The following is a 14,204-nucleotide window of genomic DNA, read 5'->3' as shown; positions in this document are numbered from 1 at the left end:
CTAACCCATTGCCTACTGGCATGCAGATGAGGTCCACGCAAAATTACCGCTAAATGCACCCTGATGCTGAAAAACAGCTTCTCTCACTTCCAAAGCAATCTTTCCTCAACACACTCTACTTGCTGAAGTTTTACCCTCAAAATTTGTGTTGGGTAAGATTCAGGAAAATCTCTCCAGCCTATTTCGTTCAAACAACCCCTTGGCTGTGCTGCTGCTTGTGCTCTCTGCAGCTGTTTTCACATCACTCTCAGCTGATAATCAAGTCATCTACAAAATAGCCTCTTCCAGGGTAAAGGCTCCCTCCAAATTCTAAACAGCCCAAGAATTTGAATAAATAATCAAACTGAAACCCAGCAGCTCAAATTCTGAGGTTTGCTTATTAGCATTCTCACTGAAGATTACATGCAAGCTGGATTAAAGAAGAGCCAAGTAATTCAAAGAGAAAGACAAGCTATCAATATGGCTAAAAAAGCCCCAACACACTTCAATCCAGCACTTTGCTATTGGTATGTACGTGTCATCCGAGTAAGATGCATTAATCGCTGAAGAATACTTGCCAAAAAAAAAAAAAAACACAAAAAATCAAGTGTTTTCTACTCATTCCCTCAGCTGCAGATCTTGGGAGGCAAGTTGCAACTACATGTGCAATTAAGTTCCCAAAATACTAACAATTCTGTGCTGGTCCTAAATGCAAATGAAAAAAAAAACAAAACCAGAGGCTGATGCTCTAAGCCTGAAAGATAATAAGCAGTAAGTGGGTCTGCATACCTGGGAGACTGGCAGCATAATTGTTTTAAATTATAGAAGCAGTACTCTGGAAGATGATCAGTATCTTCTGTGACATGTCCATGCTTTCAGTGAGGTCTTCAAAGCCCCCACACTTGGAATACTGAAGTGGAGCTAATTTACTTAAGCCCCAAAAGCCCATTTGCTTGTTTCTGAAGTGGCAGGGACAGCAATGAAACAAGAAACACATGAAGATCTGCCCTTCCAGGGCCCCATTTATTAACTGAATATAAAAATAAGATCATTTAAGTGCAGAGGCACAGTAATCCACTCCGTGGTGAAAAGATACCTTGGGTTAGCAGTAAACAGAGTTTACAATACCTTGTAAACAGACCTCTTCATAAGCAAGAAGCACACTGAAATATGACACTCACTGGATTAAAAGTCTCCTGTTGCAACAGTACCCCACACTTCTCATCTGGCTATTTGGGAGCACTTCACAAAAGGTGATAGCATCCTTTGCTCTGTTTTCAGAGGAGCACACATGAAAAAATGAAACACAACCTGCACTGTAAACAGCTGAAAAGCGCTACAGCATTTTCAGAGGATGGCAACTTACACCTTGTTAGATTTGTTTTGCAATTAATTATAATGGCCAAAGCTAGTGTGCATTATGAAAGTGTTAAAATTGTTTCCTCTTTTAATGATTTTACAGCAACCTGTTGCACAGTCAAATAAAAAAGTATTATTTTTTTCTTAATACAGTACATGGCATTTCTCCTCAATTGCACTAGAAGTAAATTTGGAAGCACTTTCAGTTTGTGTTATAGGCAGATAGAAAGGGAAAACAAGTCAGGCAGACTTTGAATCTCCTTTCCATCTCTGGCCAACTATTTATCCCCACCTCTTTACATCTCTGAGTCCACATACATTCCATTGATCAGGTAATCCACTTGTGTGTAATCTTTCTTCTTGTAGCTCTCATAGGCCTGCATGAGGAAAAGTACTATAACAGTTATGAAAAAGAATGTACCAACTAAAAGCACAGCAAGTAGTGAACTTTTATCCACTAAGTACTGAGTCAAGGGCTCGGCAGCAATGAGAACATACTCGTTGTCTGTGTCCTGAGTTTCTGTGAGGCCCGAAGCTGTTGTTTTGGCTGCATCTGTTGGAGCCATGGTTGTTGAAAAGACATCAGATGTTGACTTCATCCCATGTTCAGTCATAGTTGCTACTGTAGAGGCTGTAGTTAAAACTACGGCACCTCTTGTAGAGCCCAGAATAGAAGTTGATTCATTCAAAGATGCTGTGGCTGTATTTGCTTCTGGCTTTTGATCTGGCAAGGTGCTAGAATGCACTGGATTCATAGAGTGAGAAGTCTCTGTTGGGATGGGGGCCATGGCACGTGTGGAAGCAGTGGAAGAGTTTCCTGCATCCTGTGGGATAGGGGTGGTCAGTGACTTCAGGTCAGCTCCAGCAGTGGTGGAGCTGTCAGGGTGAAGAGCACTGGTGCTGGTGATACCCAGTCCAGGCTGCTGTGCTTGGGTACCTGCTTCAGAAGCAACAGTGAGGGGAGCAGAAGTGGGAGACAATACTGAGACAGACCCGTTTCCTGATTTTTCGCTGGTGATCACCATCTGGGTGACATGGGTGGAAGTGGGAGCAGAGATGTTACCTTGAGGGCGAGAAAAGGCAGAGGATGATGTGGCTTTAGTAAAGGGATCAGAATCTCCAGGGGTATTTGAGGCTTTGGCAGTTGTTCCATAAGTGGTAGAGAAAGTTGCAAGTGTTATGTTTGCTGTTATGGCAGGGGCAGTGGTGGCAGCATTGCTTGTGATTCTTCTTCTTGTACTAGTTGTGACATCTGTCTTCTCAATCCCAAGCAAATACCTCAAATGAATATTGTGAGTCTGAGCAGCTAAAGAAAACGTGTTTTCCACACCGTGTTGGTCAATCTGTGCATTCAGCATCCTCTCCGTTTTCTGCAGATGGCTCTGGTGCTGAAACAGGGCTGTTTCCCATTTGCCACCGACAATTTCTTCCAAAAAACAAAACAAATTACCTTTTTTAAGAATAAAAAACTCTCAAGCTCAAATTTAACCTCAACCCCCAACATACAAACCAGAACACATATTCTGCAGTACACACAGTACAAGTGGAATAAATCAGTCCTGAATTCAGCAAGAACAGGAAAAACTCAAGACCCCCCTGCCTTTATTGCACATAATCCCTTTGAGGCTTTTTAGTTTTTTTCTGCCACAGACGTCTACTATTTGCCAAACCAGGGAATCGAAAAGGGGAGTAATGAAGTAGAGAGCTACAATGCAGAAGCACAGTATCAACAGGAGCAGTCTTACCCAACATCAGTTCCTGAGACGACTCATGCTTTCAAAGTTACACATCATCGACAAAGCCTTTGTGCCTAGATTCATAATTTTCACTTATCAAAACTAAGCAGAAATTTCAACTTACACCTTCATACATCAGGACAATTTCCTTCATAACTGAGCTAGATTTATAGTGACATAAATCTCACCTGCTTATCACAAGTCCAGTTGTTATATTGCAGAGAAACATTTGCCAACCCAAAAGAACCATGAACAAATTATTTTCTTTTTTAAACTTGGGTACAGTGAACTCTTGAAATCAACTTCAGAAGATTGATTTTCCAATTATAAATAAGCTCCATTTTGTAATTGTGTCACTTTATTAAAATTGAATACCCTGGCACTGGAAAGTCACCATGAGCAATTGCTGCTCTGATTAAAGAAGCAGTCTGTTGACTCTGGAACAAAATCCTGGCAATCTGAGAGAAAAACAATGCCAGGACTTTTTCCCTTTCTCTGAAAAAAGATATAAATACATCTGTTATGCCTTTATTTTCACTAGGACAGCGTGTGGCGTGCAAATGGCTTGTATGAATGATGTCTTCAACACTGAGACAAACTGTTATTCAGTAAGTGTTACAAAAGCTATTCAAAGACACATCATGCACTCATGCAAGTGCCAGAGTCCCTAGGACAAAGTGGAACAGTTATTCCAGTGAACTGTACCTACGGAATCACCCTGCAGGCATTTCACAACCCAACTTCCTCAGCTGAAAGCCTATCAGGGGTTAAACACAGGCGTTTAAAGCAAAAGAATCAGGATCCTGGATTTCCCAGAAGCCTGAAAGATAGCTTTACCTGCAAGCAGGTCTTTGATGTCTTGCTCTCCAGCATTTTGGCACACACTCAGCTGGTGACACTGCAGGAAGAGGCAGTGATTCTGGTAGGGCACAGACCAATTACAGTGATGGCTCCCTGTAAACAGAAGAGAAAATGGATTGCTGCACACAGGACACCAAACATGCTGCTTCATGGCTCTAATTAAAGAATTAAAGGAAAAAAAAAGAAAAAAAAACACAACCAAAAGAGCCCCCAAACTACACACTATCTAGAAAGTCTGTCCTTAAAGGATCCTGATTCAGCCTTAGTGAAAATAACCAAAGAAAGGCAACAAAACAAATACTGCCAATGCAGTCTACCCACTTGTTTGTCTTCTGGTACCAGCATCTCCTGACAACAGCAATTCACTCACCCAGACAGGGACAAACAAAGTGCATTACAGTTAGGACCCATGAAAATTCATCTAGATTTCTTCATGAGGAAAATTACCATTAACAGCCATTAAAAATCAGCATATTTATTAGGTTCCTGACCATCTGAATGTCAGATATTCATCCACCTGAGCCAAGCATCATCTTTACCACAGCATCACCCGCTTTTTGTAGGAGCTACAAGCTTTCTCATCTGCCTAGACAGGATTAAGACATTCAAAAGGACAACTCAAAGACTTTTATAGAAGTTTAATTCTTTGGAAAGACATCTCAGAGGTAGTGAGACAACTTTTACCTCAACAGATTTAACCCTGTGCTTGGTTGCAGGACAAAGTGGTTTCTTCTAGAGCAGAAAACACACACAAATACCAGGGAGCAAAGATTACTTGTTCTAGTGCAGCTGTCTACAACAGCACTGCTCACTTGCAAACATCTGGCAGCAGGGAACAAACATTCTTCAATTCAAGTGACCTAACACTGTTTGCACGCTATCAGTGCACACCAGCAGCACATGCTGCTTCTTATGGAAGCTTGAAGGGCCCTGGGAAACAGTTGTTCTGGATTCAATTTAACCAAAGCTGTCAGAAGTTATTCAGCACCACAGAACTACACAGACAAGCCATAACTGTAAGTGTCTGCCAACAACTGGAATTAAAAAAGAAAGTCATCAAAGGAGCAGCAGAGATGTTCAAGGAGCAGAAAACACAGCTGGAATTCCATCCAAGGGACAAGAACCTCACCTGAAGCACCTGGGCTCTGACAAGCCTGCCTGCATTGCTCTTCACTTGTAAGCCTGTTTATTTGCACTACATGGACTCCTCTCCCTTTCAGGACAGAAAACTGGTGTTCACATATACAGACAGAAATCAGCAGGAAGAACACAGTGGCAGTCCACATCTTCAGGGTTAGCCTTACAGGGAAGCTTCTCTTCCCAGAAGAAATTCACTCTTATATCAACTTCAGATTCACTGCAATATACCTATTTAAAAAAAAAAAAAAAACAGTAACAGTTTATATCCCTCTGAGCAGGAATGACAAATAAAAATGTACAAAAGGCAGGCAAGTATTACACACCACAAACAAGCAAGGGCTCAGAGGCAAGAGGAGTAAAGACCTTTCCCAACTTCCCAAAGAAGCTTTTTCTTTGAAAAGATGTTTTGCTCTCCTTCCCTCACATCCCAGTGGAGAACAGCTTAAGTCAAAAATCATGTGTACAAAGTCAATCTCAAGCCCAGAAGCATGTGGCAGCACAGGCATGCCTTTTGACTCATTCTGAGCCAAATATTGTGCTCAGGCTCAGCAGAAGGGTTTTTACCAGTTTGGGCACGCTGATAAGGGGAACTATTGTTCTGGCCCTGCCTTTACACCAAGTCAGTCACAATCAAGTAACCAAGGTTGACTTCTGCTTTGGTTTTCCTGCTCATTATAAAAAGCTCAAAGAAATTTTGATTGAAAACCAGCAAACCCCACAATTTCTAGTCTTACAAGACAGTACACAGATACAGCTGTTACTAAAGAATATTCACACCCACACTAAGCCTTCATGTCCCCACATAAAACAATAGATAATGTCTTTCCTTCCTTCACTATTAATGCACACATGTGACTTTGACCCAATGGAGGGGCTTTTGTCACTCAAGACACTGAAACAGCTCCCACTGACATTAGAGTAGATTAGTAGCTTCTATCTGGATTTACCCTCTTGGTTCTGAGGTCTTTGGAGCTTTGTATGAGCTTCCAAACAGTTCAGCCTGAACCAAATCTATTGTAAGCCTCTTCACTAAGTAATTTTTAAAGGACAATCCTCTTCCTCATCACAAAAGCAAGCTTTAGTCACTGTTCTGAAGTTATGAAATGTGACAGCCTTCAAAGAGTGTGGAGATTCAGCTTTGTGTGCCATCTCCAAGATGGATGTGATGACTGCAAAGGCAGTTCACAACACAGAATGAGCAGCATGTGTGAATGGTATAAATACCACAGTGAAGAACATCTAACAGTCCTCAGTAATGTGCGTAAGACCCTAATTTAGCCATCCAGGCTAGAAGTCTCAGTTTCAACCATGAGAACTCCAGTTTCCACCATGCTTGTGAGTTTAAGAATCTAAGAGCTATTTCTCCTCTAAAAAAGCCCCAAATAACATTTGTTAGCTGTTACCCAGATTTCAGTATTTTGATGCTTTGTACCATTAAACTTGTGCTTCCAATTTTTCCTTCTGCTATATCCTAAAGCCTTGAACAGGGCCACAGAGATTTAGCTTCAAAACCACTCTATCTGAAAAGGGGTGAAATATAAACAGCTACCCCAAGCTTCTCACAAGACACACAATATACAGGTCCACACTGGACTGTCAAAGAGCCAAAGATGGGGACAAAACTTGATATTAAAATGCAGCGCCTCAAATTTGGTTTTCCTAGTCAACCTTCAAGTTCCCTGAGGAACTCAGAGTCGCCTTCCTATAGGTAATGAAACAGAGAGTACACTGGAACTAATAAAGGAGCCTGATAACTTAGGCCTAATTGGGCAGGAACCATGGGAGAGACAGACACAGGTAAATGCTCCCTGGGCAAGAAGTGACCAAGAAACATATTGTGAAACTTTGCTATAATATAATGTTACCAGGTGATAAGATGTCATGAAGAATGCATAACCAGTGGGAAATTGTTCCCAAAAAAATAGAACCCTATGTAAGTTATGTAAGTGCCATACAAGTAAAACCTTGTATAAATGCCATGTGTACTCAATAAAACTGGCTTCTGATCCAAACTTGGATTTCCCCCTCTCTTGACTGCTGATACCTTCCTGCCCGTTTATTCTAGTAAAAAGAGTTATTTTACCTGTTCAAAAATAGATGGAGCATTTTTAGATTTGTTCTCCCAGTGAGATGGGAAGCCCAAATGACTGTAGGGTCCTTGAACTGCCAACCTCAGCTCATGCACCCCTCCGCAGCTTTCTCTCTGGAGCAAGTGTGCACAGAATCACACTCATTTTGTATGAGCAGGTTTCTCACTGCACCCACAAGTTCAAGCCTGCATCATCTCACCCGGGAGCTGGAAATACTTCTAAATCTGACCTGACAACAAATCTTGGCAGGGAAAGGCAGCTCAGCAGCCCCATCTAGTCCTACGTACCAGGGACTACGCCCAGTGTCCAGCCAGCATCAGCTCTGCCAGGGCCTCTCTGTCATTACACACTGTGCAAGCACAGCACAGACTGACTTTGCTCTTTATGTATCACTTCTTTCAAGTGCACCTTAGCAAAGTTGAAAGAATCGGGACAGGAGAGGAGATGACCTGTGCAATACCAGCACAGCCTTTGCAACATGCTACACCAGCATCAGCTGCTCCGGAAAGCAGCCCCACATTCTCATCAGGGAATTGGCAATACTAATTGGTGTTGCTCAGCCAAGCCAATTACCAATACTTTTCCCACAGTCCTATATTGCAAGGCACTTTCACAAGTTTGTCTCAGCCTTTATCACACTCCTACTGTCACTCTTCACATGTGTTGCAGATTAACCATTGAAAGCAGCAGTTGATATGACTGTGAGCAAAGGAGAAAGCAAGGAAAAACTTTAAATATTCTGCCCACAAGAGATTTTCCTAGAGCAGACAGCAAGGACTTCCTTCAAACCCCAAACCCTTCAACTTAAAGCAAGTGAATTGGTTTCCCTCATACACACTAGAGGTACCTCACCTCATAGCACTGTTTAGCAACCTGCACTCCCCCCACACGGTGCCAAATTAAGTGCACTTTTTGCAAAGTTCACAGGTCATAGGCAGAGACTCAGAAAGCAGTAGTACTTAACCCACAAACAGAAAGGAAAGAAAAAAAACATCATTCATGTTTTTTACATTTTCAAGAGTGCAGCTTATGTCCCTTTTCAAGGTTCAGGGTTTATAAAAAGCATTATTTACAACCTAAGAAGTGACCCTGAGAATTAATTACCCATGTCATATATGAATACACTGTTTTAAATAAATTAGTAATGAATAACAGCAGCAAATACAAACACTAAACATTTATTACAGGCATTTTTCATACCTTTAGTAAGAATTTTGCAATTATAATAACCACCCTCAAAGAATAAACCTATTGCATTGAATTTTGAAACTGCAGATATAACAGCATTATAGCTATAAATAAACACTATCATTATTATTATCATTAAAATCGCAGTTTTAGGACAAATAAAATATTAATATTAATCTCAACCAACCCAAGAGTTACATACATTTGCAAGACCAAATGATCACCCCAGTAGCTAGAAGCTGTTGCATTAACATGCATCCCCTATGCAAAGAGATGTTTTGTATCCCCAGCCACATCAAATCACTAGAAGTCTTTCCCATCACCGCTGACTTTGGTTCCACTTGACTGCAACAATTGCAGAGCAAAACAAAACCCCAGAAAATGGCTCTCACCTCTTCAAAAGTACCTGGCAGCCTTTCTGGATTGGGCCAGTACTGGTTTAGGGGGACATACCAAGCTCATGCACAAGAAATTTGTCCCCCCTTTCCCTCTCATTAAACATGGTCTCCTCAGGGGCCAACTGGCAATACCTCCCCTAGGGCACTCAATAGAAGATAACAAGCTTAAAACACTTTTCAACATCCTTTAGCCAATTATAGAAATCCCTTTGCAGACTGCAGTGAGTGTGTGAAGCAGACAAACAATGCACAGACTATAAGTATACCAGACAAGCAAACAGCTCCTTTCCAAGACCAGTGAGAGGATAATCAGTTGCAGCCATACCTTAATGCAGTACAGATGAGGCTTGGGATGCTGTGTTAAATATCAGAAACTCCAGCTAGAGGTGTGTTTTTATGGCCTCTTCCACCTTAGCCAATTCCTTTCATCAAGAACAGGAGCTACAATTACTTGCAGATCACTTTTCCCAACTTCACAACTGCCCTGTTATCACTAGCAATAAGCTGTATTTCTGTGACTTCTGTCACACTTCTGGCCAGTCCCACATGGCTCCATCTGTACTCAGAGACCCCTCTGAGCATCCACCCCTCACACCCACATCCCAGAACAGCACTAACTAAACCCTCTTGTCCAAATCATGCTGATCCCTGTCTGGACAACAGTCCAAAAGATTAATGCTACTGTTCCCCTCAGAAGTAATTTTGAGAAATTGGGGCAAAATCCACTCCTCCAGCACTACCTTCTCCACCTATAGATTACCCCATGGAAATTCAAAGCCAACCAAAGCAAAAACAAACCACAAAAGACAGAAACAAATAAAATCTGGGAAAATACTATATTCTGAAAAATACAAAGTTCACTTTTGTTATCTGTGGCTGCAACTCAGCAGGGAACAAGCATGATGGCAAACAAGAACAACTTTGAGTCAACAACTGAATGACTGATGACTTTGCAGTGTACACACATATCCAGAGGGCACTGCCTGCTGGGTTTCAGAAGAGTTCCTCACTTCTTGCTGATCTCACAGTGCCTAAGCCAAGGAACTTACACTACTAATAAAAGAAATCATTATTTCAAAGAACAACAATTGGGATAATGTTGCAAGAGCAGAGAGAAGCCCTTGGAATATAAATCCCTCCCTTCCATGCCCCTGCCAGCAGCCTCAGCTGTTCCTGTTTAAGCAGCTGCAAGGTGTATGCAGTGACTGCACCAGGGTGAAGACAGATACAGAACTAGACCAAAAAACACAAAAAGGAGTGTGGGTGTCAGATCACAGGTACAAAGTGTGCAAAGCAAGGGCAACATGTGCTCCTTTGAGCTGTCAGTGAAGAGCCAGTAGACACTGCCTCAAAATTCATACCCACAAGTGTGCATGGACTCAGAATGAAATAAGATCAGAGCTGCAAAGAAATATTCTAATCTTCAGTACAACAACAAAGCAGGGAAAACAAGAGTGGAATGCCTTTGCAGACAATGCTACTCTTCCATCAAACTGAGGAGGCATAAGGCCTGCTTCCCACTTGCATTTGCTGCTCAACGTTTGACATGTTGTCAGCTCTCTAAACAAGTGCAACCTTTCTCTCTTTAGAAAAACAGAATTAAACCAGATTTTGCTAAGGCAAGACAAGCACACATCATTTTGTAAATCGAGGCAAGAACAGAGGAGACAGGGAATATGCACTGCAATCCTCAGATGCATTTTACTTCCCAAGCTTCTCTCCAAGACTGAAGATGCACATGTATTGTAGATAGGTTTGGAGACAGGAGCAACACCAAGGCACATCAGGCAGACCCAATGTCAGCTGAGTATGACCAGATGAAATCAGATTCTCTGAACAGCAGCTTTAGAGCCATTAAGTTCACTTGGCTCTCCAGGAAAGTTACTGACAAGCTGCAAAGCTGTTTCTACCAGCTTTACCCATCTCTATCTCTCTGTTTCTTGGTTGCCCACTTGATTCCTTTCTCAGGGCACAAGGCAGACAGCTTACACAGCTGAGGACAATTCATAATGCCACTACTGAGGCTTCGTGGCCATCATGTTTGCCTCTGAAGAAATAAATGTTAAAGCCTAGAATTCCCAAACCAGCACCACCCATCCATCATCCTTTCTCACCCATATTAGTGCCATGTGCTGCAGTTCTGATGCTGAGAAGTACTACTCAGCAAATCATTTTTCCTGTGAAAAATGATCAGACAGCTATTTGATTTATGAAAATATGCCCTGTTTTGAACTATCTGAAACAATCTAGTTTTAATATACAGAAGAGCAAGCTGCCAAAGGCTAACTGCATAAAGCTGTGACTGAACAATAAATCTGTCAACAAAAAATACCTTTAAGCAATAAAAATGTGTACCATGGCTCAACTGCAATCTTCCCATGTCTGGTCTGCACTTGAAGCAGATAGAAATTTTCAGACACGTTGTTGTCTCATGGGAACTGGAGATCATATGCAGGGCATTTCACACCATGTGTTTCAAATTAACCAGCTTTCAACAAGACCCTCAAAGGAACCATCCCAGTGGGCTCCCACATGAATTCTGCAGCCCCTGAACTAACACAGAGCAAAGTTCATCAAGAAGGGTAAGAGGCCAACTCCCAATGTTGGTTTCTCTAAGTGCCTGCAGAAGCAGGTACTCTGCAGGGCAGGTGCTCCGTGCTTGCTGAGGGATGGCATTAGAGGTTAGAACCAGCACATTCCACATGCACAGGAATAAACTGTGCCTAATATGCCATTGAATCCAAAACTGACAAGTGTGGAGCTAATAAAGACTCAGCAAGCAGCAACTTCAGCATGAAGGTACAAATAACCAAGTGTTACTTTTGCAGCAAGTGCCAGTGTGTTAAAGCCTGGTCACCCACCCACCTCCTGCCCTGCAGAATTTTACCACAGTCAGCAAATTCTTGGCAATCCAGACCAATTCAAGTTTCACTGAAATGCTATCTTCCACTCCAGTTATTTATGAGAAATCATTATGTTCCTTTATAGGTTCACGTAGCTGAAATACTAATTTTAGGCCCATGGAAACATGGGACATACCTCCACCCAGAACACGAGGTTCTGCAACTTTGCTTAGAAATTTAAGCCTGTGCATGGTTTTCAGCAGGGCAAAAATGTCATCTTATGTTACAAAAGCATCAAGCAAAACTGTGGGAGCTCAGAAACTCAGGAAAAGTCCAGAGAGCCAGGAAACAGCCAAAATATGACCCCAGTGCAATGACTGAAAGGGAATGCCTGCTCAGCCCTAAAACAACTGGAAGAAAAGGAAATGTTTTTGGCTATTTCTACTTTTTTCAGGGAAGTAAGATCTTTGTGGACACCCTGAAATATGGAAAATGAACACAAATTTTAAAAAAATAAACATATGTTCTCCACCTCCAGTTATCCTCACAGGCAAAACAACCTGAAGGCTCCTAGATTATAAGATGTTATAAGAGGCTTCCTCTACTTAACAAATCAGGTTAAAACAAAGGTAGTTTCATATGGAAGACCTCCCAGGTGAGATACAGCAGAAAGACACTCCAGTTTATCTCGATGCAGTATGACACTGGGGAGGTTTCCGCCATATATATATTAGGACAAAGAACAGATTCTTCCTGAAGTTTCCAAGCCAGGAATATATTTATAGCAATACCAAATAAAGTCTGTTGGCACATGCATCCCTGCTTTGTGACTTTGACAGCTTGAAAGGTGTGGAAACCACAGGGCAGGGTAGGTGGGAAAGTTTAGCCAAATCTATTTTTTTCCAAAGAAAGAATCAAATGCAGCAACAGCTCTCCTCATCCTTGCTGGTCTTATCCTGTGGCAGATTCTTCTTAGCCAGCAAGTCTTGAGGTCATGCACCAACCTGAATTTAAACCTGTTATCAGAACCTAGAGGAAAAACATCCTTCCCTCTCCTTACTCTCATGGACTGCCAAGGCAGCATCTACAACAGTGCTTCAGCCCAGCTCTTGGGTCTCATCTCCTACACACCAACAGAGCAGTAGCTGTGTTCTCCTACATCACTCCAGGTTCCCTCTTTTCCATTTCAGAGTAATCCTTTATTACAGTTTTGAGTCTTGATAGTCAAAAACTGATTGATAAATCAAAGCAAAATAAGCTTGTTGGAGCCCCTCAAAGTTCTTCCAGTACCACCGAGCCCCTCATTCATGGAAGAGGGACTGCACAGGCAGCAGCAGGTTCTTCTGAACCTTTCTGAGCCCCATATAGGAATTCTGCCTATCTGTCTGTCTTTTGCTGATGTGGCTAACAAGAACTCCAAAACTGTTTGGGGGGGGGGGGTTACTTGAATATTATGGGCATCTACAGAAAGCCAGCAGAGCAGCTACCAGGAGAAATTAAAACCACCACAAACATCAGTTTAACTTGTACCAAAGACACAAATGTGAAGTGTTCTGTGTTTGACTGGATAGATGGGGGCACAAATACAGATATTTTCAGAAGCCATCTCAGATACCTCAGTGCTTGCATCAGTCTTCAATTTTTGCTGAGCAGTACAGCAGCCAACAGAAAAAAAAAAACAAAGTTGAAACCTCGCTCTCAAATTTTAACACCTGAACTTGTAACAAAACCAAGAGGTTATTCTTACTCCTCCAGAAGCTGTGACCTAGCATCAGCAGGAAGACTGAACCTATGAGAAACTTCTGGCAACTGATTTTATGCCAAAGAAGCTCCAATCCTGTAATGAGGGGAACAGTGACTAGAAAAGCCAAACTACCAACAAGATAGACCCTGGTTCAAAGATGAGCTCACCATACACCAAGTATCTAGGCCAAGAGTTTCCCTGGGAGAGGTTGTCCAAGCTTGGACAACAAATTAAGGGAAAGGACAAGCATATGAAAACCACAGTACAAGCAGTAACTCTCACTGCTTGCTTTCGACTGGTGTTCTGAAGACTTCACCTCCAGTGTACTCCAGTACAAATCTGTCCAGTATCATTAGATCAGCACAATACCATTACAGGTCAGGAATCAACAGGTGGAACAGACTGTGACTGGATGAAATCAGATACAAAACAAAAGGTGTGCCAAGAACGAAATAATTCATGCTTGAATTAACATGCATGTCTACCCATCAAACAACACCTTTTGTTTCAAATTGTTGGCTGCTAGAGACTCTGCAAGACTGGAATAAGAAATACAATAAATGCAGAAAAGTGAGAACCTAGGCAGCAACACTGAGGTGCAACATTTCTTCAGCCTCATCCTTTAAACAAAGTTTAGGACCCTCAGAACTAGAGACCAGACTAACAAGTCCAACTTGAAGGCTGAAGAGTCCCATCAGCTGGTAGGGACCTCAAACCCATAAACCTGCCTCTCAGCTGCTCTTGCTGCTGTTCAACTGCAATGAAGCAGAGGGGTTAAATCCCACCACTAAACTACCTCAGAGCACAAGAAGTAGTGGCACCAGTTCTGCTTTCTTCAAAAGCTGCAGTTTGTAGTAAACCAAGAA

General features: G+C 42.0%; 1 protein-coding gene across 1 annotated transcript; it reads right to left on the bottom strand.

Annotated features, from left to right (window-relative positions):
• Window positions 1–975: 975 nt before the first annotated feature.
• On the bottom strand, window positions 976–6,023 carry C6H11orf24 (chromosome 6 C11orf24 homolog). The gene is made up of 3 exons (XM_062494713.1): window positions 5,065–6,023; window positions 3,912–4,028; window positions 976–2,764 (listed from the first exon to the last, which is right to left on the bottom strand). The coding sequence occupies exons 1-3, from the start codon at window positions 5,219–5,221 to the stop codon at window positions 1,635–1,637; spliced, it is 1,404 nt and encodes a 467-aa protein (XP_062350697.1). The 5' UTR covers window positions 5,222–6,023; the 3' UTR covers window positions 976–1,634.
• Between the last annotated feature and the right edge of the window lie 8,181 nt (window positions 6,024–14,204).

The sequence above is a fragment of the Cinclus cinclus genome, chromosome 6 (genome assembly GCF_963662255.1).
Source record: "Cinclus cinclus chromosome 6, bCinCin1.1, whole genome shotgun sequence".
Taxonomy (NCBI): Eukaryota; Metazoa; Chordata; class Aves; order Passeriformes; family Cinclidae; genus Cinclus; species Cinclus cinclus.
The sequence above is the reverse complement of the archived record's forward strand: the minus strand, read 5'-3'. Positions and strand labels throughout refer to the sequence as shown.

Excerpts from the sequence above, each read along its gene's own strand:
- C6H11orf24 (XM_062494713.1), bottom strand. The coding sequence starts at position 5,221 with ATGTGGACTGCCACTGTGTTCTTCCTGCTGATTTCTGTCTGTATATGT. Across the intron at positions 4,029-5,064 it reads TCAGAGCCCAGGTGCTTCAG|GGAGCCATCACTGTAATTGG; the intron begins GTGAGGTTCTTG and ends TTCTGTTTACAG. Across the intron at positions 2,765-3,911 it reads CATCAAAGACCTGCTTGCAG|AAATTGTCGGTGGCAAATGG; the intron begins GTAAAGCTATCT and ends GTTTTTTGGAAG.